General features: G+C 35.1%; 1 protein-coding gene across 2 annotated transcripts in view; it reads right to left on the reverse strand.

Moving 5' to 3' along the window:
* Positions 1-27,619, reverse strand: part of LOC117576630 (phosphofurin acidic cluster sorting protein 2) — a 45,219-nt gene that overhangs the window by 10,956 nt on the left and 6,644 nt on the right. For both annotated transcript variants that reach the window (XM_034261555.2, XM_034261556.2), the window contains exons 3-4: positions 7,850-8,203; positions 7,544-7,791 (exon numbers count right to left, since the gene is read on the reverse strand). In XM_034261555.2, the coding sequence (XP_034117446.1) occupies positions 7,544-7,791; positions 7,850-8,203 (602 nt within the window). The remainder of the gene's footprint in view (positions 1-7,543; positions 7,792-7,849; positions 8,204-27,619) is intronic.

The following is a 27,619-nucleotide window of genomic DNA, read 5'->3' on the forward strand; positions in this document are numbered from 1 at the left end:
ATCTTTTGTTTAGTAATTTTAATAGACAACTGACCCATCTTTAACCGATAACAAACACATTATCTATTACAGTAATATCGATAGCACAATAAATTAATTTTTACTGTTTTAACAAAACGTTCACAACTTAATGAACTGCCCTCGTTTCTGGTTGCGCGGGTGTCGCTCACACACACACACACCTACTAACAACATATACACGTAAATATACATAAGCATGTATTAACTACAGTCGATGTTCGATATCGGTAAACAAGTGTATAAAAGCTCTCACTGGGCTGCGGCCGCGTCTGGGGAATGGGCGAAACAAATGCCGCTTATTAAAGTTATTTTTACGCATCGATTCAGTCAATTGACGACACACCGAGTCATCGAGTCATCGATAGGCTGAGTTACATACATACATTTGTATATATACAAATGTACACGCACGTACAAGCACACACACACACGTACGCACCCACACGCCACCCACCCATACATACATACACTTATTTACAAGCACGAGCTGCGGCGGAGACAAACTTGAAAGCACTTGCACGAGCATTGCACTCTCTCTCACTCTCTCTCTATTGCGCTCTCCTAGACACGCTCGCTTGCTTACTCTCTCCCACGCGCTCTCTTTCGCTCTTGCTTGCTTTGACCATGGGGTAAAGGCTTTAAGCTCGGGCTGATTGGAATGCACAAAAAGAAGCAGCAGCAAGAGCTGCAAAAGTCTGATTAGATTTTATGTCGTCGTCACCGCCGACGTCTGTGTATTGTGTTATTATTTATTGTCTACCGAGTAAAATGCGTTGATCTATGCCTTTGTCAATCTGTCCATCCATTCATCCATCTGTCCGCCTTGCTGTCTGTTTTGTTGATTTGTTTTGCTGTTGATTCGCCTTGCATGTCTCGCTGTCGTTATCATTTACACACTATTCCCATTCAGCCATTTACCGGCCGGCGACTAATAGAAACTACATTTTTTTTTTGTTTTTTCTCTTTTTGCTTTTTGGGCTGTCCATCGCGTGCCCCAGCAACAGTCGATTGTCTATGTGTGTGTGCGCGTGGATAAGTGTTACATTTGACAGTGTTAAATAAACAGTTAACTGATTAGAAAACGAGCATCCCCCCAAAGCGAAAGGGGAGAGCAGATAAATTTGTAAATATAATAAACCCTTAAAATAAATTGTTTGGTTTGAATGCGAAGGAATGGTGACAGCAGAAAAATATAAATTTAGAAATATATAAGAAAAAGACTAAGTTCCCAAAAATATATGCAAATAAATAATGTTTATCTATTTAACATATTGTCAATTATTAAATACTTAATATATCTTAGTATTTTATTTAGTGTTTAGTATTTACTAAGAACGTGTATATTATACAACTTTATTTTATTATCATATAGTATATTAAATCAAGTATTAATACTTAATATATTTTTTGTTATAATTATTAGGAATTTGTATATTATACAACATTATTTTATTATAATATTTAATACATTAATAAATACATAATACATTTTAGTATTTTATGTAGTATTTAGTATTTATTAAGAATCTGTATATTATACGACTATATACAATAAAAAGTTGTACAAGTAAAGTAGAAGTTATCCCATGTTGTCTATAAAAAAGAGTCTGCAGATCTTATAACATAATAATAATCTAATAATAAAGCAGTATTACTTTTCCTGTTAACTAAAATGTCATTTAATTATCTCCTACATACATCTAACTTATGTTTTTCGTAATTCTTTCTCTTTTCAGGGTATCTTCCAGTCGAGTTCTCTGCAATCTGCACTCGAAACTTGACTGCTCATTACAATGCATTGTAATGCTCAACAATTGGCATGTCAACGATCAACAGCGATCTAAAGACTCCACTTCAAGTGGCTGCCAAGTGAAGTGGAGCAGCTGTAGAGTGTAGAATGCAGACTAAAAAGACGAGGGGATTGAGACTGGAATAGGGGTATAGGGGGGATTGTGCACTGCATCTGCACTGCAATTATATTGTCTTTATCTCCATGGCAATTGCCAGCTTTAATGACAATATAATGCGTCTTTACATTTCCCACTCTGTTTTCTCTCCCTCAGTTTCTAGCTAATCCCCTCTTTTACTTTATTTGCGAGCAGTTGAGCGTCTGCCAATTCCCAGTGCAGTGCCTAGTGCTCTCTCTCTGTGTGTGTGTGTGTTTATTAATTAAATTTCCACGAATGCGCGCAAATTTCACCTCAATCCACAAACGTTGTCTCCATCCGAGAAAAAAGTGCGAATGTAAATGGCAGACAAAGTGTTGCCAAGAGCGAAGCAATCTCAATGATTAGCTGACTACGTGTCATGGGCAAAACCCCATCCTTCCCCTGCGGAAAAACCACATGTCCGCCGCGCCCCTTAAGCATCAGTTTTCCCCTCCTCCTCCCAAACAACAAACGAGCAGCACACGCGGAGCGATCTCGCCCACGCGTTCGTTCTACGCGGCGTATGAGTAATGAAAGCGTAAAAAAGCGTATTGAAAAGCGGCGAACGACATTGATTTAATGTTCAATGTTTATATACACAAACACGCTCACACACACAAATTGTGGCTGGACTATCGTTGTGTTGTGGAGGGGTGGCTGTGGCCAAGATATAAACAGATAAACAACAGCAAAGAACAGAAGAGAACAGACATCTTCTCTCAACGAAAGTAGCACACGAAAAAGTACTATAATTATACCCGGTAAACCACAAGGTAGAAGGCTATATTAAGCTAGCCATAAATAAACGTAAAATAAAGAAGAAAGCAGCTTTTATAATAGTAAATTAATTATATTAGATAAGTATTTTCGATAAGCGTGAGCAAAAGTCAACACATTACAACTATAACAATATTTCTGTCTGTCTGTCTGTCTGTCCATCTATATAATCAACTATATATCGAATACTAGAAAAGCTATAGAGACTAATAATCTAGAGTAGTAAGTTATTCACAAATTGAGTGTTTTGCAATACAAATGCAGCTGTTTTATGAGGTTTTTGTAAATACTTTTTTTTTTCTCTCCGTCTCTCTGTCTGTCCATCTATATAATCAACTATACATCGAATACTAGAAAAGCTATAGAGACTAAACTTGTTGGCATTCTAGAGTAGAAAGTTATACGCAAATTGAATTCGTTTTACAATACTAAAGCACCTCTTTTTTAAGGTTTTTGTAAATACCATTTCCTCTAAAAAATTATATATTATAATGTTCTTTTGTTTATAATCTGATGTTGTGAGGTTGAGATGTAAAATTCCTTTTGCTATTATTATTAATACGCCTCTTTAATGCAAAGAAAAGTAAGCGTTAATTTCTTGTATAGCTACCGGGTATATCTTAGTCGACTACACACAACCTGTAGCCTGCTTACTTGTATTGCTTTGACCTTAGACAGCAGCACAAATGGGCCGATGCCCATTAGATGACACCCCAAGGCATCAACAAAGCGCTGTAGCAAGAGAAGGAACGAGGGAAGAGGAGAGGTGAAGACGAAGACGGCCCATTGAAAGTGAACAATAATAAGGCGCCCTAGCAACTGCTCGACATAATTTACGCATTTTGGCATTAAACACTCGAGAGCAAGACTGCGACTGAGGCTGAGAGCAGAGCAGAGCTGTAGACGTTGCAGGCAGGAGGCGACGTCGTCGTCGTCGTCATCATCATTCCAGCTCAAGAGGCAGCCTCATCCGGCAGCAGAGCAAAATATAGCACAGCACCTGGCTGTCATATTTCTGCTCATCTTTTCGTCCCTTTTGCAATACAATATAGTATATTGTATGTATTTGTGCTTATCTCTGTTGCACAAGGACAAATGACTTAATTCCTGTCACTGTCAGCAGCAGTAGCAGTAAAAACTACAAATTACAATGGCAGGCATCATTCAGTCACTCACTCAGTCCACACTGCGTATGAGTAATGTGGCTCACACCCAAGGATTCATTTAAATAACGAGCACTTTTGCTAGCACAGTTTCTTTTTAAATATTCACTCTCATTAGGAGAAAATTATCTATAATTTGCTACAAAAGAATTCATTGGAATTTGCCACATAAGTTTTCCTAATATTCTGCAATTATTAACACAAAGTTTATGAATTCGCAATTTCTCAATGGCATCAAGGCCAAAATTCGTAGCAAATATTTAATTGATTATGTGCTTTTGATCTTCGATAAATGATTGAGCTAATTCTGTAAACACTTTAAGCGATTCAACAGTTTGGCTAACTTGTACACAAAATGCAAAAAATCCCCTAGATGGGTGAAAGAGTATTATATGTTAACTTTGATCTCGGAGCTCAAAGAGCTATAAGTTTATGACATCGCTTGTTATATCAATATACCAAGTTTACATTTTGGTATATTGTAGGTATAAAAATTAGTCAGTCAGTATTTTTAGCTGTATTAAGTTTCTTGACATCACTTGCTGTATCAATATACCAAGTATACATTTGTGTATATTTCAGTATTTTCTAGGTATTTTATTTTTTCTGACATCGATTGCTTTATCAATATACTAAGTATACATATCGGTATATTCCAGTATTTTGTAGGTATATTACGTGCTTTGACACCTCTTGCTATATTAATATACCAAGTATACATTTTGATATATTGTAGTTATATTACGGTTTTCCACATTACTTGCTATATCAATATACCAAGTATAAATTTCGGTATATTATTTAGGTATATTACGTTTTTTGACATCGCTTGTTACATCATCAAACCAAGTACATATTTCGATATATTTTAGTATTTTCTAGGTATATTTTGACACCTCTTGCTATATTAACATACCAAGTATACATTTCGGTATATTTTAGTACTTCATAAGTAAATTTATTTGGTATACTTTAATGACGAAACCGTACTCTTTAGCTTTCCTACTTGTTATTTTTCATGTTTGCATAAGAAAAGATAAAGAAAATCGATTTAAATGAGCAATTAATATGAGCAAAGAGTTTATGTAATATTGCTAGATTTCTTTCCTATTCTAAGCTCTATAGATAGCTTTCAATTAGCTTGTGAGATATTCTTCGTTTCATTTAATTGATGCCATTTTCTGACAGTCTTAATAAAGACACTGATTTGACTTAATTCGCTTATGCTTAATGGATTATTCGGGCATTGTTTTTTAGGCTGCCACACTTGGGGGCATATACTTTATAACAAAAGGCAAAGTGGCAAAGAAGGAGGCGCAGGCAAAGCTTAAAAACGCCATCCACAGGAGTGGCTAACAAATGACACTGGGCATTAGGTCTCTGGGGATGTGACTCTCCGTCTCTCGTTTCTCATTTCTCTATCGTCTCGCGTCTCGTTCTCATTTTTGCCAGAGGGTCGGATTCACAGATCTGGGCGTGGTGCTGTCAGCATTCAACAAGCGAAGGTAGGAAAATCGATAGCGGCAAGCGGGCGAAGGGCAGAGGGGGGTTAAAAAAGGCAAAAAGGTTGTCTCGAAATTCTCAAATTCATTTTGCAAATTAGAAAGCGAGTAGAGCAGCAGAGAAGAACCGGGAGAATGTAATTCAAGCGCTGTCACTGCCTGTCTGTGGCTAATGGAACAGTTGCACTTCAACCAACATCCAGAGGTTCAAGTGCTGACCCTGAGACCCCCTCTCCCCTTTGACCTCGACAAAGTTGCTGCAATTTTGTTACAGTTTTTGGGCTTGTTGCCAACTGGGGAAAAGGCAACGGCAGACGTTATGCTCAGGCCTCAGCCGGCGAGCACTTTCAGCGATTGCCAATTGCAAGGACGCTGCAACATGTCCCCAAAAAAGTGAGTTGAGAAGGGATAGGGGGAAGGGAAGGGAAAGTGGTGGCATGTATTGGCCTTTACCTTGCTTGTTGTCGCATATTATTTGCATTACTTGGCATTGGCCAAGTTTCGACACCTTGAATAGTTCGCTTGCCCCATGCGTGTGGCCTGGAGCATGTTGCAACAAGCAGCAGCAACCTTGCCACAGCTGTCGCACAGAAAAGCCGCTTGCTTCATGAATTTCTCAGTCTCTCACACTCTCTGTGCCTATTTTCATAATTGAATTTTCTCACCATTCTTCTCTGCTCTTGGTTGAGTGGTTAAAGTGGCTTAGAGCGTCGAGAGGAGGTCGAGGGAGTTTTTTTTTCGTTCGGTATGGTTTGGCGGTTGGGTGGCTGAGTGCTTGCGGATTCGCCTGCGGTTTCTGGGCCCCAAAAATAGCACAAATTATTTTCAATTCAAATAGAAATAAGAAAGTTGAAGGAGGAGTTGACTCGACTGGGAAATACTTGCTACTCTAGGGGCTGGAAAGCATTTCTATTCCATGTAATGAAGAAATGAATTCTAATTACGAAATGACCTAGTTTATTAATCTGTCGCAATGAAGCCCTTAGAAATAACTTATAACAAATTGAGATGTTGAAAACAAGTAAGAAAGCAAAACAGTGTGGTATTATTTTTAAAATATACCAAATAATATACCGCACAAATTATATTTCAGTATTTGTCATGCTAGATATAAACCATAGACAAAATCGGTTTGTTTGAGATTCAAAAGATTTAGTTTGGAGATTCAAAATAATCTTCAAATTAAAGAATCTCCACTTCAAATGTCATCAACATTACTCAAACATTATTTATTAAAATTAATTGGTATTATTTTTAAAATATACCGAATAATATACTGCACAAACACTCAAATATACCGAATCCCATGTTTGAAATATACCATCGGCTTGAAAATATACCAGCTTATCAGCAAAAGCAGCTAAAACGCAAGAAATAAATATACAAAATTTTTTCTTAAATAATTTCCACATTTTTTGTCCGATCGCAACCAAATAATATTATTATTAATGGATATACTCTATGTATATAAGACTTAAGACTCATTTTAGATGCAACTTCACTAAAAATATAAAGCTATTTCTCCGGTTTTAAGTTACTTTTCACCAGACTAATATGGTCTGTAGAGTTACTATCTCAACGAACTACAAAAAGCTCTTTTAAAGTTTTTCCAGATATTCAAAATAATCTTCAAATTAAAGTATTTTCCACTTCGAATATACATCAACATTACTCAAACATTATTAATTAAAATGTAGTCATAATTTCGCTGATTAAACTAAAAAATAAATGACCCCAATTAGTCATTAATAGCGGCATTTACTTTATGACCTAATAGTTGTCGATTGCCACAAAGTTATTATACACTTTAGTTCGCTTAAGTGTGTCGGGTATAAAAAGAAATTCCCAAACACATTTCAAATGCTGCTGATGCTGCTGCGGTGGCTGTTGCCATGTGGCACAATCCGGGCAAATGCTTATTACATGTTGCAAGTGCCGCAGAGCGAAGCACATACAATATTATTGACGTCAGCGTCGACCGTTTCACAAGCAATTATCATAAACATCAAGCTAAATTGGTAACATCTTGGGGCAACAAATGAGTAGCAACAACTCCCACTCCCATTGCTGCCACTTCTCCCACTCTCAGCTCTTCAGCTGCCTGACTAGACCAGTCAAGTTTTATCTCTCCCACTTGCCACTTGCAACTCACCTGCCAGCAGCACGCTGTTGTTGTTCTTATTGTCATGATCAACTGGAATGGAGGAGACGCGTTCGGCACGGAGACAGGCGACAACTGTGCCGGGTCTGCCATTCTTTCCGGATGCTGTCAGCTCAATAATCATGTCCATTGACTTTTGGAGCACTGCATCCATGCGTATGATGCCCTCGGCCAGCGTCTTGTAGCCCAAAATGGTGCGCGATTTGTATTTCTTGCGACGTTGCAGCAAAATCACCAGTCTAGAAAGTAGTGAAATGTGTACTCCGATTGTCGCTAGTTCCCTTTTCGTTAGCTTACCTATTGCCATCTCTCTTGATAAAGTGCGGATACTGCAGACTAAAGTGCAAGTCCAGCTCCGTCTCAGTTAGCGGAATCAACGACAGATTCGTGCCGATTCCTGCATTGCCCACATTCCCGGGTGTGCCAATCAAGTTGGAGCCACCGCCAATCACATTGGCTAGCGGAGAGTTGCCCTGCATGCTGCTCTCCCGACTGGAGGCCGCCGAGGTCAGAGCACTGCCATTAATGGGTATCTCGTGGCTGCGCAACGTGCGCTTCGAGCTCTGCATCTTCACCGCCAGCGACAGCGATGTGGTGTCTCCTGGCAGAGGTGTCAGTATCGACAGACGCGTTATTGTCAATGAGCAGAGTCTGCAAAAGAGAAGATAGAGTAAAATTATTAATATAAATTTCATTTATACAAATATACCAAATAATAGACCGCACAAATACTCAAATATACCGAATGTCATGCTACCAAAAAGGGAGTGAGTAGTGAAATAAGTACTCCGATTGTCGCTAGTTTATTAAACATTTTAAGTAAAAGTACCAAAGAAAATTTCTAATAAAACTATTTGTATGGTAATATTACATGTTAAGTTTGTGTAGTGAAACTTAATATTTACCAGAAAATATACTTTATAATAATAATAGACCCTATTTCATATATTTTTAAAGGTACACAAATTGTCATTAATGAATTTCTCTATTGGAACGTGTTTTATAATTCCCTAAATAAAGTTTAGAATTTAATAGACCATTTTTTTCTTATTTTTAAAAGGTCTAAAATGTCCATAAATTGATTTGTCTATTGGACCATGACATAATTGTCTTACTAAATTCTTAAATAAAACAGAGTAACAATCTAAGATAAAATCAAAGAACACATTTTGAAGATTGAAGAACACTTATCGAATAAAGTGATCACAAAATAACAAATATTTAGCTTTAGTTTGAATAATAAAATACAACACTTCTCCAATAAAGTGATTATAAAATGTAGAAGTATTTTGTAAATGTGAGTAAACTGTTTATTAACCCCCTTTTACAAAGTTTGTATGAAGTAATTTTAATAATAACAATATACATAGGTCAAGGTTCTAACTACTTATCAAAATTACCCAATTGCAATCTTGGCAATCTCAAAAGTTAAAAGTAGAGTCGTGTAATCTTATCAACATCAAGTTTTATTGCCGCCATTTCATAATGAATCTTGCAAATTTGAAGCGTTGCCAGATAGTCGAAAATAAATTATCGAAAAACAATCGAACTGCAGTATTTAAATACTGCAACGATTACTCAAAACTTTCTATACCAGCGATAATTCGACTTAAACTAGTCGAAAATCACCGAAAGTGAAAGGCAAAGAAAGAAAGAATTGCAATGCTGGAAATTTCATGGCAAGATTTTTGCATTCGAAATGCTGCAATAGAAAGGCGAAGTAAATGTAAAGTGCAAAGTGAAAAATCAAATGCTTTTGCCGATTTTAATGAACTGCGTTGCCTGTTTGCCTGCCAAGCGGAGGAAACAATAAAATATTTATTGCTCGAGAGTTCATTGAAAATGTGGCCAACGGAAATTGGCTTTCGAATTGGCCAGAAAACAAAGGCAAAACTCAACTCAAAACTTGACAAGACATTCATGATGATGATGATGAGTTGTTGATGGTCAGCACTTTTTTTTTTGTTTTGTTTTTTTGTGTGTGTGCGGAGATTGTGCAATATGCAAACAACAGTCAGAGATACTGTATGAATGTATAAAAATAAATTATTTCCTGATTAATTATGCCCCGTAATGCGCCACAAAGAAAGGAAGAAAGAGGAGAGAGATATCTTATATATATACGCTGCAAGTTTTCGAGATTACGCACTCTATAATAAGCTATTGTAAGAGAGTTCAACTGGGTCACACGATTACGGTCAGTTGTTCCTCCTCCCCTCCACAATGAATGCTCACATCCGGAATGTGCGGAGGGGAAAGATAAAAGATGAATTCTTTTTTCTTGGCGACAATTGCGCCACTCGCCGCTCACTAATTAAATTCCATGCCACTTCAATATGAAATCGCGTGCCCTGGAATGTTGTGTGTTGACCAAGTTCGCAATTGTCACAGAATTCAGCTAATTAATTAATAATTCAAGCGGTCAACTCCTCACGCTCAACATGGACTGCGATGTCTAGACACCTAGACGCAAGCTAATCTATATGCAAAGTTAGACAGTTATAGTTATAGATATACTTTGATGCGTAGACAGATAAATATGCCAAGTCGATCTGTTGTTCCTCTTAAGGTGTTCATTTGAGGTCTGGAATGCTGCACATATTTCTATTACGAGGGTTGCTATTTATATTTCTGGCCTAATAATGAAAATGCGAATATTTATATATAAAAATGGATTTATTGTTTGTCACAGTATTCTCCAGCAAGATTTATATACTTTTGAATGCCCTCAAATCAATTGTCGAAGCACTTTTTCCACTCTGATTGAGGCACCTCCAAAACATGGTTTTTGAACACTTTAACAGCATCTTCTGACATCGAAAATCAATGACCACGCCTTTTTTCGATGATGTGCGGGTATAAAAAGAAGTCAAGTCAGGGCTGTACGGCGGATGACCCATGAATTCCACGTTTTGACCACAAAAAAAGGCGCGGGTTTGAGCTGGTGTGTGAGAATTCGCGTTGTCATGGTGCGGAATGATCCATCTTTTCTTGTTCGTTTTTCGAATTTCTACAAGGAGTTCAGGCTTACAAATTATGGTGTACCACTCAGAATTGACCGTCCTACATTGCTCAAGCGAAACAGTCGCCACATGACCAGTTTTACCGAAGAAACAGGCGACCATTTGCTGAATAGTGCTTCCTCCACGAACAAGGTTCGTTGGATTTGGCTCGTCTTCAAAGACCCACACGGTCGATTGCTGTTTTGTTTTGGGCTCATAACCATAGATCCATGATTCGTCACCTGTGACCATCTTATAAATGTCTTTTGAAGCACAGGGAATGTATTTTTTCAAAATTTCTTTGAACCAATCCACACAAGCCTTTTTTTGAGCAATCGTTAAATTGTGCGGGATCCAATGAGAACAATCCTTTTTTACGACCAGGTGTTTATGCAATATCGAATGTATTCTGGTGGAAGAAATGTCAAAGGATGCCTCTATCTCACGATATGTCACATGTCGATCTAGCATTATCAGTTCACGCACGGCATCAATGTTTTCTGGCCCAACGTCCGTTTTTGGACGACCTTCACAACCTTCGTCTTCTAGCGAGCATCGGCCACGATAGAATCCATTAAACCAGTATTTCACAGGGCTATAGGATGGCACTTCATCGCCTTATAAAGATTTAAGTTCATCGGTGCACTCGTGTCGTAATAATCCAAGTCGAAAGTTGTGAAAAATTTTTGCTCAAAAGTGTTCACGAGTTAATTCGATTTTTCTGCCGAGGTAAGTTTTTGATTAATCGTTTATCGATATCAAACGTGCTCGTACATGAACAAGTTGTATGGAGCTTTTATTGATAAAAGTCCAAACTTTTTTTGGGAAATAGCCAATTGGTCCTAATATGGCTAGAAGTGACCTAGGCCAGAAACTTAAATAGCAACCCTCGTATGTTCCTTATACGAAGCTCACGTGTACTGTTCAAAATAAATTCGTGACTAGATTACTATATTCAAAAGAAAATCCTAGAAACTTTATAAATTTATTTCATCATGAATTTGTTCCACCACAGAATTAAATTTCTTATTTAATTTTTCCACTTCTGAATTAATGTTGTTCCAACAAAAAAGAAATTCATATTCATGCGCTCAGCATATTTTCTTTCGCTATTTTAATATTTTGCTATGCAAAGTAAACTTCATTTTATATTGCATTTCATTCACTTATTGATTTTTTTGTGCATTTTCAATAAAACCATATTCTATAAATATACCAAATTAATATATGTACCTTAAAAATACAAAAATATGCCAAAGGCTACATTTGGTTTGCCAATATACAAAATGTAAAAATAGGACTTTAAAATATACCAACAAAAGACCCAATTCATTTCATCACACATTTTAAAATATCCAGATTGAAATTTTCTATCATTTTTGCCATCACGCTTAGCTGGGAGACCCGCAAAAATACTAAAATATACCAATGGCTACATTTGGTATATCAATATAATCAAATAAAAATGCATTTCTTCACGCATTTTACTATCACTCTTAAGCTTTAAGATACCAGATAGAAATTTTCAACTATTTATACAATCATGTTGTCAATTATTTTCTTTAATTGTTTTTCTCCACTGAGCTGGCACTAAAATGTTTTTAAATTTATCTACAAAACACCGAGATTGATCAATCTTGTTTAGCTGACATGTCACTCGACGATTCAATTACTCGGCCATCGATCGATATTTCTCTATTCACGATTATTCAATTCGTTTCGTTAGTCGACAGTTTTTTATTTAGAAAATGTCATAGACCCAGAGAGAGAGCGTTTTGTTTGCATGCACTTGACGATGGCGTTGGCGATTTCGGTTGCATGTTGTGTCTATAAAAAGCTGCGGTGGCGGTGGTAAAAAAACAAGTGTCATTTGTTATTTGTGTTTTGTTAGCGATTTGCCTCTATTTTTGGATTTTGTGCAAAAGCGCACGCACACGCCCCCTTTTTGAGTGTGAATGCGAATGTGAATGTGAATGTGAATGACTTGGGTCAATGTGAAGCGACGTCGTCTTTTGTTGTCGTTGTATTGATTGATTGATTGATTGACTGTTTGCGGGCCATTGTCAATTTAGTTTTTTTTTTCGCTTCTTTTTATGAATGGGACGCACGGAAGAAAAACACGCTTTCCTTGAGACTTTCATTTCATATTCAAATTTCGCAAGAAAAAATAAGCAGAAGAAAAAAAAAACGATTCATTGTGCCCAGCGATAAGAAAGTGACTCGCACTTGTGCTTGGAGCAGATTGAATTGCTTTGTTTGTGTCATTGTCTGACGATGATGGTCGATTGAGTCAGGAATTGACTCAGCGACATTAATCTTGTCAAAGACTCTATATAAGATTTCAACGCCTCGCTCGATTGTGGACAATTATCGCCATTAGCAATTACACTCTAACTACGCTTCAACTATAATTTCTCAATCTGCCAAGACACGTTAACTACTTTAAAAACTAGAGCTGCTGCTGCTGGTTATACCCGCTACCCGCTAGGGTAGAAGGGTATTATAACATTGTGCCTCCTGAACATGTCTGTAACAGGCAGAAGGAGCAATAAAGTATATATAGTATATTCTTCGATAAAGCCATCTCCGTCTGAATCTAGTATTTTTCAGTACTGTATGGTATATTTTAAATACAACACTTTATCAATATACCAAATATATCAATTGGTATATTTCAGTATTTTTGTGGTATATCAATTTAGTATATTTTCAGAATAATAACTCACTGTTCCATCTGAATCTGGTATATTTCAGTACTGTATGGTATATTTTGAATGTCAATATACCAAATATATCCATTGGTATACTTTAGTATTTTTGTGTAGCACTATATCAATATACCAAATCTAGCATTTGGTATATTTTAGTATTCTTAGATAACGCCATCTCCATCTGAATCTAGTATATTTCAGTACTGTATGGTATATTTTAAATGCATCACTTTATCACTATACCAAATATATACATTGGTATATTTTAATATTTTTGTGGTATATCAATTTCGTATATTTTCAGAATAATACCTCACTGTTTTGCTTTTATTCGAGGTATTTCACAGTCGAGCACACTCAACTGTAACGTTCTAGTTTTATTATCAGTTCATATCTGATACAACGGGGCACCAAGCAAAGGCCACAAATTGAAACTGATTACTACACAAACAAAAAAGAGCGAATAAAAATGCGAAATATTAAAATGAAAATGTTGCGCATAAATAAATTGAAACTTGCGAGAGCGCATCAATCAAACCCAAAAGACCCAAAGCATCCCCCATTTTCTCCTCTATCTCTCCCTTCCCTTTGAAAACTGTGTCAGTAGCATAACAGATGCGGTCTCAGAGTCCAATTTGTAGTCGAGAGTCTCGCACCCGGACGCGACCCATCATTTTCCCCATTCCCCATCATGATAAGCATCCATCAGCCAAACGGAAAATACTTTACGAGCCCCTTTCTAGCCAGGGTATCACTCGCATTATCATTGCAGTTGTCACATGCAAAGCAATTGAAGACTGCAGTGTAAAAATTCATTATGCAGCTGCTAGCCTATGATTTATTACATCAATTACGAAAGAGAAAAATTTAATTTAGAAAGATACAAAAATTCCATTTCATCTATGAATACTTTTCTTGTATATTACTTTCAATTTATTTAGAGGAAAGGCTAAGAAACATTTCATAATTATATATGATGATGATATATACATACATACATATGTAATTCATCTCATTTCATTTGAACATTAACTCTTTATAAAAATAAATTCCATATCATTCGTATTTCAGAAATTACCTTACTTTTATTTAAGAAAAGTCTAAGTAACATACTATAATGACATATTATGTATAATGTATTCAATTGTTGCCTAAATTCTTATATTTATTTAAGTGAATTCTTTATAAAGATAACGAATAACTAGCATAATAATTCTTTGTTTGTGAATTACTTTACATTTATTTAAGAGGAGTCTAAGCAAACTTTATAATATTTTAGTTTATTAAGTATTCACTCAATTTGATCTCTTAATTCCTAATGCGTAAATTCTGCATAAACAACATCTTTCATTTTTCGTGCATTTCATCTTCAGTACTTTATACATTTATCTAACATAGTTTACTAAATGATTCAGACTTCACAGCTGTGCTTAAAGCTGAATGCTAATATTTGTGAATTTGTTTTGAATGCTACATAATGATTCATTGCATAAGAACATTCACAGTTTGCTTCTCTACCATATTTTGATAATATAGAATGTTGATCATCGAGGCGTCAACAGCGTTGTGTGATCACTTATCACTAATCAAGCAAGAATTGTTAGCACCAACATTTTAGGATCTTTGTTATATCGCTCTTTTTCTTTTTCCAAGATTTATCAATAGTTTATCTAGTGCAAAACACGCAATAAACATTGCTCAACTGAAATTCATTTCACTTTCTTTAGCTATTGATTTCGAGTTTCGCACCACACCTTTTTTTATATTATTTGCTGCAAGTGTATAATTTGCTTCGGCACTTGACACACACTCAACACTAAAATAAAAAAACACTCACAACACCCCTCTAAACTATTTGTGGCAATCATTCTATCAGCACCTTTTGACACAATTAAAACAATAAACAACAACAGCGACGGAAAAAACAAACAAATGTGATATTAAAAAAGAAAAATGTGTGTTTCTCTCTCTGTTTTCCTCATTTGTGTGTTGCGTGAGATTAAAGCTCTCGTTCATTGTAAATACATCGCACCCGACAGATACAAATAATGTATCTAGACTTGTTATAATGATGGTCCACAATTGTTGCTGCTGCTTCTCTTACTGTTGCTGTTGCTGTTAACAGGGCTCAGAGCCAACGACAACATTGTGAGATAACTGGCAATTTTGTTAACATGTTAATTTGCAGTTTGTTGTCGCTCACTTGGCAAATATTCTCTCAGTTAATGTTTCGTTTCGTTTGCGTGCAATGCGAAAACTGTAACTCTGAAGGGGAGAGAAGGGAGGGGAGATCATGAGTCACGAATCCCACAAAGACTGAGCAGACAAACAGACAGACAGACAGTCTTATGGAGCGACAGAAGATTGAAGACAACGACTCGACTGGGGGCTTTACTTAAATAGCATTTTGCATTTCCTGCAACGACAAGTGTCAAGCCGACAATGAGAACTGAGTTGTTGTTATTGTTGTAGCAGCTGACTAAACGAGGGTTGATAAAAAATAAAACTGAGCGAAGAAAGAAAACTACAATTTGTAAAATAAGCTAATAAAAAAAACTTGAAATAAAGTTTGTATTAAATGTTAGATGTACTACTAAATGTACTACTAAAAAAGGTCTTTGAATATATACTAGTTTATACTGTAGTAAATATAGTATGTAAATATACCAAAAACTTATTTTCGATATGCTCTTTAAATATAGCATAAACTAATAATAAGAACTTGAAATAAAATTGAATATACCAACTTCCCAACACCTAAAATATGCATTAATTAAATGTAATTAATAATAAAAGCATGAAATATACTATATGAAATATATTTATAGTCTATATACTAAAAACTGGTTTTCAATATAGACTATAAATATACATACCTTCAACTAATAATAAAAATTGAGTATTTCTACTAATTTAGTAAATATAGTATGTAAATATACCAAAAACTTATTTTCTATATGCTCTTTGAAGAACTTGAAATAAAATGATAATGGTTTCATTGAATAAACCAACTTCCCAACACCTAAAATATTTAATAATGAAATGTAATTAATAATAAGAGCATGAAATAAAGTGAGAATAATTATTACATATAACTCAAAATAAAGTATACTATCTGAATATTTCTGCTAAATTAGTAAATATACTATATAAATATACTATTAACTTGTTTTCTATATAGACTATAAATATACATACCTTAAACTAATAATAAAAACTTGAGATAAAGTTATTACTTTAATGGTATTATTATACAATTGAATATTTCTACTAAATTAGTGAATATAGTACATGAATATACCAAAAACGTGTTTTCAAATTACATCTTAAATATACCATAAAATAATGAAACTAATCATAAGAACTTAAAATGAAGTGAGAATAATTATTGTATATAATAAAGTTTTGATTATACTAGATTAGTAAATAGTATATAAATATACTAAATACTTAAAATAATTGGAGTTAAGTTGGAATGTTATATTCAGTCATTCTTTAAGTCAAATTTGTATTAGCAGAAGCATCTGTTAATGTGGAACTACTTTTAAATAAATAGTAAATAAATCGCTTTTTGCATTTTCTTAGCTTCTCAACTATGACATTTTGAATAAATCACTAAATCACTGACATAATGGATTACTTCCGTACCTTAAACGCCACCCTCGCTCAGCTTACGAGCTGGTAGCTGATTTCACAAAGAGCCAAGTTAAGTCCGCGACCTCAAGGACAACAACGACCACGACAAAAGCAGCAACAAAGGCAACGTCAACGACAACAACGGGTTTTACTGCCTGAGTGTCATTGCACACTAAATCGTCGCATTACAGCAACAACAATGGCAACAACAACAAGAAGAAGAATAACGTTGTACTTATGTTGACCCCACCCTATTTATCCGTAGCTCATTATCTCGAACAAAACCCCTTTTGGCTTACCCAAATAACTTGCTAGTTTATGAGATGTTGCGACTTAGGGGCTACTTTTAGGGTTTCATTTCGAATGCGAACTGAACTCAAGTGAGCTAGGGAATACCCTGCAAACTTTTTTGCCAGCCAACTGTTGCAAGTTTAACGACGTTACCTAAAGGATTACGCTTCGTGGTGGCACAGCTCATGACTCATGAATTTATAAAACTGTTCGACTGCTCGACGAGTCTAGTTGCGCCCCAACGGTCATGCCTTAAATGCTTAATGAATCGACGGCACGAAACCAGTTTCATTTCACAGCCAAGCAGCCAACCAGCCAGGTGTGGGGGCGTTTAATTAGGTGGAGCTGGCGACCAGTGGCTGCCATTGCCATCGACTTTGTCGTCGTCGTCATCGCCAGCGCAAAAACCAAAAAACTTTTTTGCTGCCTCTAATCATAACTTTGGCGACGCTTCGGCGCCAGTCTGTGCCGCTGCCCCGCCCCCTTTCACGCCCCGTCTAGCCACCCCTCGGCTGGCAGCAAGCAACTTCGACTTTGGGTCATTGCATTATTGATTCAACTGCATTTCATATGCGTCGACGCTTTACTTATGTATGCATCAAGTCGCCTCGTTTGCCAGTTGCCAGTCTGTGAAGCGAGCTCAATCTATTCAAGAATTACGCATGCCACGGCAATGCGGGAGCTCGCCCGGAAATGGCAACCGTTTCAACAAAGGGCCAGGCACCGAGAATCAGAATCAGAATCAGCATGGGGAAATAATGTGCATGAAAATTGTATATCAAATTGAAAGAAGACTGCTGCAGCGCTTACAACGTTCAAATATCCTAAACAACTGTCGTTACAATCAACAAATTGAGGGAAAAAACACTAAAAGCACTACTCGACTGCGTTAGACCCTGTATTTGGAAACTTAGCTATATAAAAATAATTTTAAAAATTTCTGGAAACTAATTAGAATTAGAATTCTAAGAAATTGTAATACATAAACGTTGAAATATTCTAAGCAATTGTCATTAAATTAAATAAATTGAAAAAGGCACACTAATCGACTGCGTTAGACCCTGTATATGGAAACTTAACTACATACATAATTCATTCTGGAATTTAATTAGAATTCTTAATACTTGTAATACAAAAACTTTGAAATATTCTAAGCAACTGTCATTAAATTAACAAATTGAGGGAAACAACACTACTAAAAGCATTAGTCGACTGCGTTAGACCCTGTATATGGAAACTTTACTATGTAAAAATTAATTTAATTCTTTTTAGAAACTATTTGGAATTAGAATTCTAAAAAATTTTAATACTTAAACGTTGAAAAATTCTAAGCAATTGTCATTAAATTGAATAAATAGAGAGTGTGCCTACACTACTCGACTGCGTTAGACCCTGTATTTGGAAACATAACTATATAAAGAATAATTTTAATTCTTTACGAAAACCAATTAGAAATATATTTTAACGAATTTTCAATACTTAAACGTTGAAATATTCTAAGCAACAGTCGTGAAATTCAACAAATAGGAACAGGCAGCACACAGCTCGACTGCCTTAGACCATTTACTTCAAAAATTCAACTACAGATAAGGTTAGTTAATCGTAGAATATAAAAATGAATGATGGACGAGATTACAAGATTTAACATTTAAATATTCTAATCAAATTACTAGGATTATAATCATTGATAAATAAAAGCAACGCAAAAAACATATTGACTGCCTTAGACCCTTTACTTAATTAAGCAAATTGTAATAAAATTACATGTATAAAAATAACAATTATAGTGAAGTAACATATAAAAAAGATAGTATTGAATATTGAAGATACCAAACGAATAACTGATTCATTATATTATAATAATGCTACCCCTTCTTCACCACTTTACAGGGTATGCGCGCTACAGTGGAACTGCATTTGTTGTGCTTCCCACAAGCAGATTAAGTTAGCCGACTAAGACCTGATGAAATCGACTTGAAAAATGATCGAATAAGCTTTGCATTGAACTAGTTCGCATGCTACCCCACTTTAGTGAGTGCTACAGGGTATACCGAATCGATTTGATTGCCGTTTACCGCCGTAATTTGCGACAATTAGCAACCGAATTGCAGTTGCAGTTGCCAGCACAACAACTACAACTGCAGCCACAACAAATAACATATGTAATTTACGAAAAGGGGGTAACAAAAAGTGGGCGTGGCTGACAGGCAGGCAGGCGGCAGTTGAGCTGACGATGACGTCTTGTCCAGAGGTTACTACGGTTCATTCACTTGCCGCGTAACAAGTATACGCCCGATGGGCTCGAAGCAACAGCAGCAGCTGCATTTATTATCAATAATTGAGAAATTCAATTCGAAATGCTGCTGTGTTTTTCAACAGGTAACGTTGTCGACAGCCATAAATAACTAACAACAGAAATAGTGTAAATAAAAAACATAAAACTATAAATATTTGAAAGCAATTAAAAACCGCTTGTTAATTGACGTGCGGCACAAAATGCAACAAATGCCTTCAAATTGCTGTGTAATTTCACACCCTCGCAACAAGGAAGCATTAGCTGCTATGTCTAGACTCTAGAGCTATATGTAGTATGCTTAGCTATAGAATTACTTCCAGATTGTGGGAAAACCAACAGCGAAAATGTTCGAGGCAAATTTAACAAATTATTGCTAAGTACAGACAATTACGAGCTGCTTAATTGAAACGATGGCAGATTGTGCAACAATTTATGAAGCATAAATGGAGGAACGAGAAATCACTTAAAGAATATTCTTAAATTTGCAAAGATTTACTACAGTTAGTTTCAGGAAATAATGCAGAATATAGATAGGTCTAGACTATAATAACTATTGTATTGATGAATACTGAAAATATGAGAAAAACTTATGTACATATATGTACTTGGCTGATATATTTTGACCTCTATGGTTTATTTTGAATTTAGTACTTCATCGATATACCTAAAATAGTATTTGGTATATTTTAGTATTTTGCGGTATATTGTTTGGTATAATCGGAATATTATTTGATGACATTCTGGTATATTTTGATCTCATTGGTATATTTCGAATAGAATAATTCATCGATATACCAAAAATGGTATTTGGTATATTTTAGTATTTTGCGGTCTATTGTTTGGTATAATCGGTATATTATTATTTGATGACATTCTGGTATATTTTGATCTCAATGGTATATTTCGAATAGAGAACTTCATCGATATACCAAAAATGACACTCGGTATATTTAAGTATTTTGTGGTATATTATTTGGTATAATCGGTTTATTATTAATATTTGACGACAATCTGATATATTTTGATCTCAATGGTATATTTTGAGTGTAGTACATTAAATACTAAATATGGCTTTCAGTATATTTTCGTATTTTTGCGTTTTATTATTTTAGGATATACCAATCAAAGTCGAGCACACTCGACTGAAGCTTTCTTACTTGTCTTGATATTGTTTATAAATAAGTTCGCTTGCCTTCTGCAAATATTCGCTGCAGTTGATTAAATATTTAGCCATAATTAACAAGCTGGCAAACTTTATTTATACAGATAACGAACAAGTATTATATTTAGGAAAACACAATACGGAAATAAACAGCATAAATACTCAGTTTAATCTCTGGCATTAATATTTCACAATAATTCTTAAGCTACGTCTTAAGCTTCAAAATGCCAAAGTTGAAAATCGGCTGCAGCTATAATTAGCAAAGACTTGCTTTACTTTTTAATCAGATTAATCCCAACTCGAAAACTTTTCAAAAGTAGCCATCTGCAAGTAGCGATTTAAAATAATCCCCAGCTTCAAAAGTTGTCATAAAATTTGATGGATTATGGTGACAACAGCTCACGGCTTGTGCAGTTGAGTACTTGACTAAATGACTGACTGACTGAATGACTAACTGACTGACTGAATGGTGAGTGGAATCAATAAAGCGGCATTGGCAAATTGGTTTTGTAAGCAAACGCAACAAAGAGGAAAAAAATTGAAGCAAAGAAACAGCGCGTAAACTGTGAGAAGCCGCAGCAATGCTTAATAAAGAGTGAAGTGAACAGCGAAGGGGGCGATTTCAAAGGGAGGGGCGTGGAGAGGGGTGCGAGGGGGTCTGGGCTTGTGTCTGGGCTGGGTCATATGATATATGGGTCATTAACAAATTGTTCAACGGCTTGGATATTAAATACATATTGGCTTGATGTGCGGCGTGATGTGTTTTACATACACACATCTAAACAATAACTAATAACGATGAGTTGTGTGTGCCGCATGAATCTGTCAACCGATTACTCATACGCCATGTCTGACGAGGGCGCTGCGGGAGTGACAAACAAGTGTGTTGTGTTGAGGAAGGGCAGGGGAAAGGAGAGGAAAAGCGGGTGATGTCGAGGCTGGTGCGGTCACTCGCATGAAACAAACGACCAACCAAGCAACCAAGCCAGCAACCAACACAGATGGCTGACTCTGAAGCGAAAAAGTTTTTTAACAACAAATTTGCTAACAATGCAGCTGCTAAAAATAAACCAAATTACTCGCACTCACTCACCAAATACAGTGAACAATGCCAATGAGTAACTGATTTATGAGTATACAGCGGATTTAGCTAATCTTCTTACTTTTTAAGGATTCATTTAAATGCATTTTAATGACACCATTGAAACATTAATGAAGGAAGAAACACATATTGAAAAGTGTTTCTAATGTGTTGGAGTTCATCTTAATATAAAGTTTATTATCAATTTATAAACATAAAATACCTTTTATTGAAACATTGTTTATAAAGAATTCATTTATATAGAAAGTTTATTATTAATTTATGAAATATGTGAAAATATGTCAAGTCTGAAGTCTGAGAATCAATAAAGGAATAAGTCAAGCTAAATCAAAACATTATTTTTCGTTTTCCTATCCATTGCCCGTAGCGAAGTGCCGGTAATATACTAAATACACATTATGGTATATTTCTGTACTTTTGCGGTATATTAATTTGTCATATTTATATGATAATACCTCACTGTTTTGGCTTTTTTTGAACACGCTCGCTTGTAGCTTTCTCACTTGCTTTTGGCAACATCTTCTACGATGTTAATCAATAGTCAAATTAATAAATTATATCAGCTTAGTAGAAATAATTCATCTTCAACATTAAACCAGAATAATGTCAACTTATACCAAACTAAACTGTATTAAACGATGATCAATTTAGTAAATTATCTTAGCCTAGTAGCTGCTCTAGAAACAATTCATCTCTATTAATAAAAAGACACATAAATTGTGTACTCTAGGAAATAGCAAAGATGCAATAAATATCTTTATGTCAGTTCCACCAAAAATGTTTACAAGCCAAGAGAGTGTGTGTTAACAACACGCGTATAACAATTTTAATTGGGTACAAATAAAAGCTATGTATTAAAAAAGAAATTGTTTCGGGCTAATTAGCTACATAAAAGTTTACATAATCGTTATGAACGAGGAGCACACATATTATATTTCAAGCGTAAACACATCGCGTCAAATTATATAAACAAAATTACACACAAAATGATGAAATGCTCAAAATATGAACGCGAAAAACAGTTTATAGTAAAAATGCTGCAAAAGTCATTAGAATCTTTTGTTTATAACGTTTCGCGTTTTTGGTGACGCAAATCACACATGGAATTTGTTGACACTTTTAAACTACATAAAACGCGCATAAATAATACGACAAGTGGGCCACCAAAAAGCAAGAGGATTACAAAGCCAAGCGAGCAAAATGCTTTAGATCGGACAAGATTGGACAAGACGCCAAAGCTGACACAAATCCATAAAAAAAGAAGAAATGATAAAGCAGCCAACGAGGCGTGGCAAAGTCATTTTCCCCCAACAACAACAACAACAACGACGACGCCACGTTGAGTTAATAGCAAAAAGTTACGCCCACCAGCTGGAAAAACTTGCAGACTTTTTTATACCCGGTATTAATATAGAAGAATGGTATTTTAACTTTGTGATCACAATAAAATTCTAAAAGTTATTTAAGAAATCTGAAAAAATTTGAATGTATTAGTATATTAATACCAAATGTAGCCGTTGGTATGATTTAGTATTTTTTTAGTATATTAATCTTCGGATCTTAACTGCTTTGGTTGACAATCTGGTATATTTTAGTATTGTATGGTATATTTTCAATGTAGTACTATATGATTATACCAAATATAGCCTTCGCCATATTTTAGTATTTTAGCAGTATATTAATTTTCGGTCTTAGCTGCTTTGGCCGACAATCTGGTATATTTTGTACTTTATATTTTGAATGTAGTACTATAGTAATATACCAAATACAGGTTTCGGTATATTTTAGTATTTTGGCGGTACATTAATTTTCCGATCTTAGTCTGATAATCTGGTATATTTTGTACTCTATAATATATTTTTAATTTAGTGCTATATAAATATACAGAATATAGCATTTGGTATATTTTTGGTATTTTTGCAAAATATTATTTTGGGTATCCCACAGTCGAGCACACTCATCTGTAGCTTTCTAACTTGTTTTTTGTGATGTGTGTTGTGTGCTCCACAGCAGGAGAGTGTAAAACAATCCCATAAAAATTAACTAGCGCCCGACACTTTGCCTTTAAAGTGGCATCGGCATCGGCAGCGACGGCAGCGACACCCCCAACTGTGACTTCAAGTTCTTGCTTTAATTGAAATTGAAATTGTTTGACCACTTCCGAGTGTGTGTAATTAATTTGTAAACTCGAAGAAGAAGAAGTGAAGAAGATTGCGAATAGCTCACACTCGATTACCTTTCAACTCATTTTTATTTATGGCTATTTAAATAGTTTTTGGCAGCGTACGCATGTTGTCTCTTCCATGTTGTGTATGAATGCTTGGCTTTTGTTTACACTGTGGCATGCGTGTAGAATGTAGTTGTGGCATGCCGCATAAACAATCGGCGACTTTGTTTACAACTTGTGCATTGAAAATATTTTCAAGATTCTTCTTTTTATCGATTTTCACTCGAAAGTATGCAAAAAGCGAAATACTTTTCGAATGATGCGGAAGCGAATCAAATGTTGAATGATTTCTAAACTTAGCCAGCGGCTAATACACTGAGAGAAATATACTTATCTACTACTTACAGCACTATATTGATAAGCTTAATTGTATACTATTTAGAATATAAAGAGCAAAGTTTCTTCTTATCAGCTTTAAAGTAGTAAAGTTTCTTGAAGGGCATTGATGATCCATTTTATTTAGCTTGCCATTTGTTTATCTCTAAACTTAGCTAATACTTAATACACTGAGGGAAAATACTAATACCTTTCTTGTTTACTACTTCGAACACTATATTGATAAACTTGTTTGTATATTGTTTTGAATCGAAGTAGCAAAGTTTCTTCTTATAAGCTTGCCATTTTCCTTTTTTTCAGCAAGTACACTGAGAGAAACAAGAAATAACCCAATTATTTACTAATCAAAATACCACATTTGGAAACTTCATTTTAGATTATTTAGCATCAAAATAGAAAAAAAGTTTCCTAATGACTTTAGCTTGCCATTTTTCTAAACTTTTTCTAAACACTAAAAGAAAATACTAATGTTCTTCTTATTTACTACTTCAAACACTAAAAACTTGATTATCTGTTACTGAGAATCGAAGTAGCTAAGTGCATTCAAGTTCAATATTTGACTTTAATTATTGAGAGTAAAAAGAAACCTTATCAAGTTTATTATTTTAATTCTTTTTAGCTTTCCAATTTTCTCTCAGTGCACTCTCACTCTTTCTCTCTGAAAAGAGTCTTCAAAAACCGGCTAGCAAATACTTGTAGTTGCTCAACTCCTACGCGAACTGGCGACCATTATTTACCCTTAAGCTAAAAAACTATGCCAAGTGGCAAGTTGGCAGTGCCAAAGTTGAACACTCTGGCAGCACTTTGACTCGCCCGCCATTAATATGCAAAAAAGCAAAAAGCAAAAAGCAGGCAACCAAAGAAAGAAATGTAAAACTATTATTAATGAACAAATGTGTGCATAATAGAAGCATAATCTGAGCAGAAGCTTGAAGCTTGGGCGAATTCATGTCAAGTGTTTGTCGTCGTCTTTCACTCAGTTTTCTGGGCCAAAACGAACACTACGAATTTCGTAATTGGGAACCCTCTCAACGACAATAACGGCTACAAGAAATCATTAACATTTTTGTGGCCCGTTTGAGTTGGATGTTCGCTTTTGTCTATCCACAAGCTACTTTTATCTAATGGACTGACCTCCAACGTTGGCTTTGGCTTTGGCTCTGACTTTGGCTTTTGGATTGAGGCTGTAAAACTTTGCTACATTTTGTGGCACATGCGAAAAGTTTTGCGTTTGATTCGCAACGCCTTTCACTTTCTATTGCCGGTCTGTCCGTCTGTCTGTCTGTCCGTCTGCCACTCAATGTTGCCTGGCTGGCATCACATGTGCCGCATCCAGCTTCAATTCAACTTTTGCCACTTGACGGCGGCACGAGACCAACAACATTTGTCGAATGATTCAGCCGGCGAGAGTTTCATTTCAATTCAAAGTTGCTTTTTATGTCTTTCTCTCTTTCTCTTCATCTGTCTGTATCTATCTGCGAGTATATATTTTTATTTGTTTATCAAATGACAACCACAAACACGTGCCCATGAAATGCCTCACATTCATATTTCAACTCAAACTTAGACTTGGATGATTCATCACAAGATGAGACAACGTCGCCTCTATACTTTGTATACATGGGAGAGCACATTAATCACTTTCCGTATTTGTGTCATGTGCGAAATTTAATTGAAATTTAGTTGAACTTTAATTGATGATGATGCTTGGTTGCTGCTGCTGCTGTTGGGCAATACATCTTGGCAACTTTATTGATATTGGTCTTAATTCTTAATGGATTTGCAGTTGCGCATCGTTCAAATTGGAAACGAGTCTAACCTGAATGGCATTTTATTCCATAAAGATATTGGGCTTCAGTTCTCTTTTAAACTAATAAAATATTTGAGTCACTTTTCTAAAGATGTTCAACTTATTTTCAAGTTATAAAGACATTTCAATATATATTTGTTTTCTTTAAATCTTAAATCTAAATCTTATTGGTAAATTAAATCAATTAGAAAAGGAAAAAGACATGTAAATTTTCTGAACTTTTAATCATCATCATCCGCATCACTTCAATTGAAACTATTTCTTCCCTAAAAGTTACTTTATTAAGTTTAAGTTTTCTAGCTTCACTCCTCATCTTAACATGTAAAACATTTCAGAAATCTCTACATCAAATTGATCTTCTTTAAATCTAATTAGTAAACATTCAATTAGAAAAGGAGAAAGACGTTAAAATTTGCTTAACTCTTTAGATATTGCTTCGATTGAAAGTCTCAAATGTCACTTTATTCGTTCTAGATTTTCTTCTCTTCTAAACATATAAAGTATTTCAGTCATTTCTTTATCAATTTGTACTTCTCTAATTCAAATTCTCAATTGTAAAATAAATTATGATATGCAACATTCAATAATATCTCCAAATTCTTCTTGTGAACATTTCCAACTTTTAACTCTTTTTCTGGATATTTAAATCTGTTCCCCTTAACTTCTCTCTGTGCTTCTCTCACATTCCCAATTAGAATTTACGCTCAATTCCTGCTGAGCACATTCACAATATAATTAATGCAATTAATCTGGCCATAAAGCTGCAAATTCTGCACTTATTTGCGATAAGAGAGTTGCATGTTGAGAACACACGATGAGAACTTGCATTCCTTGAGCTGCCAAGAGGAAAGGCTGGAAAAATGAAATGCCAAATTCAATGCCCATGAGAAATGCATCCCAATTTGATTGCATTTTTATGGTTCTGCAGACCCCAGAGAATATGTATGTATGTGGATATTTCTACTATATATATACACAGGTATATAGACATTGTGCATACATCATGCAAAGGGGATGGACGGATGGATTCTCCAGTGGAAACATTTGAGTTTTAGTGTTTGTTTTGCCTTGCTTTATTTTCCTAAATATCCTGTAGGCCATAAAAATCGAGTGGAAAAGGGGTATTTCAGTGTGGTGTATTATTTACTGCACTTTTACATTTTTATACCATGTCAAACATGAATTTATTTTCACTTTGAAAAGTATTTATATTGAATTAATTTTACAGGGTATCTGCGAAGCCCTGTAGGGCATAAAATCCAAGTGGAAAAAGGTGTATTTGAGTACGATCTATTATTTACTATACTTTTACATTTTTAAAACGTGACAAACTTTAATTTATTTTCACTTTGAAAAGTATTTAAATTAAATTAATTTTACAGGGTATCTCCTATGCCATGTAGGCCATAAAACACGAGTGGAAAATGGGTATTTGAAAGTGATCTATTATTTTCTATACTTTTACATTTTTAAAACGAGTCAAACTTGAATTTA

Source organism: Drosophila albomicans, chromosome 2R (assembly GCF_009650485.2).
Source record: "Drosophila albomicans strain 15112-1751.03 chromosome 2R, ASM965048v2, whole genome shotgun sequence".
Lineage (NCBI taxonomy): Eukaryota > Metazoa > Arthropoda > Insecta > Diptera > Drosophilidae > Drosophila > Drosophila albomicans.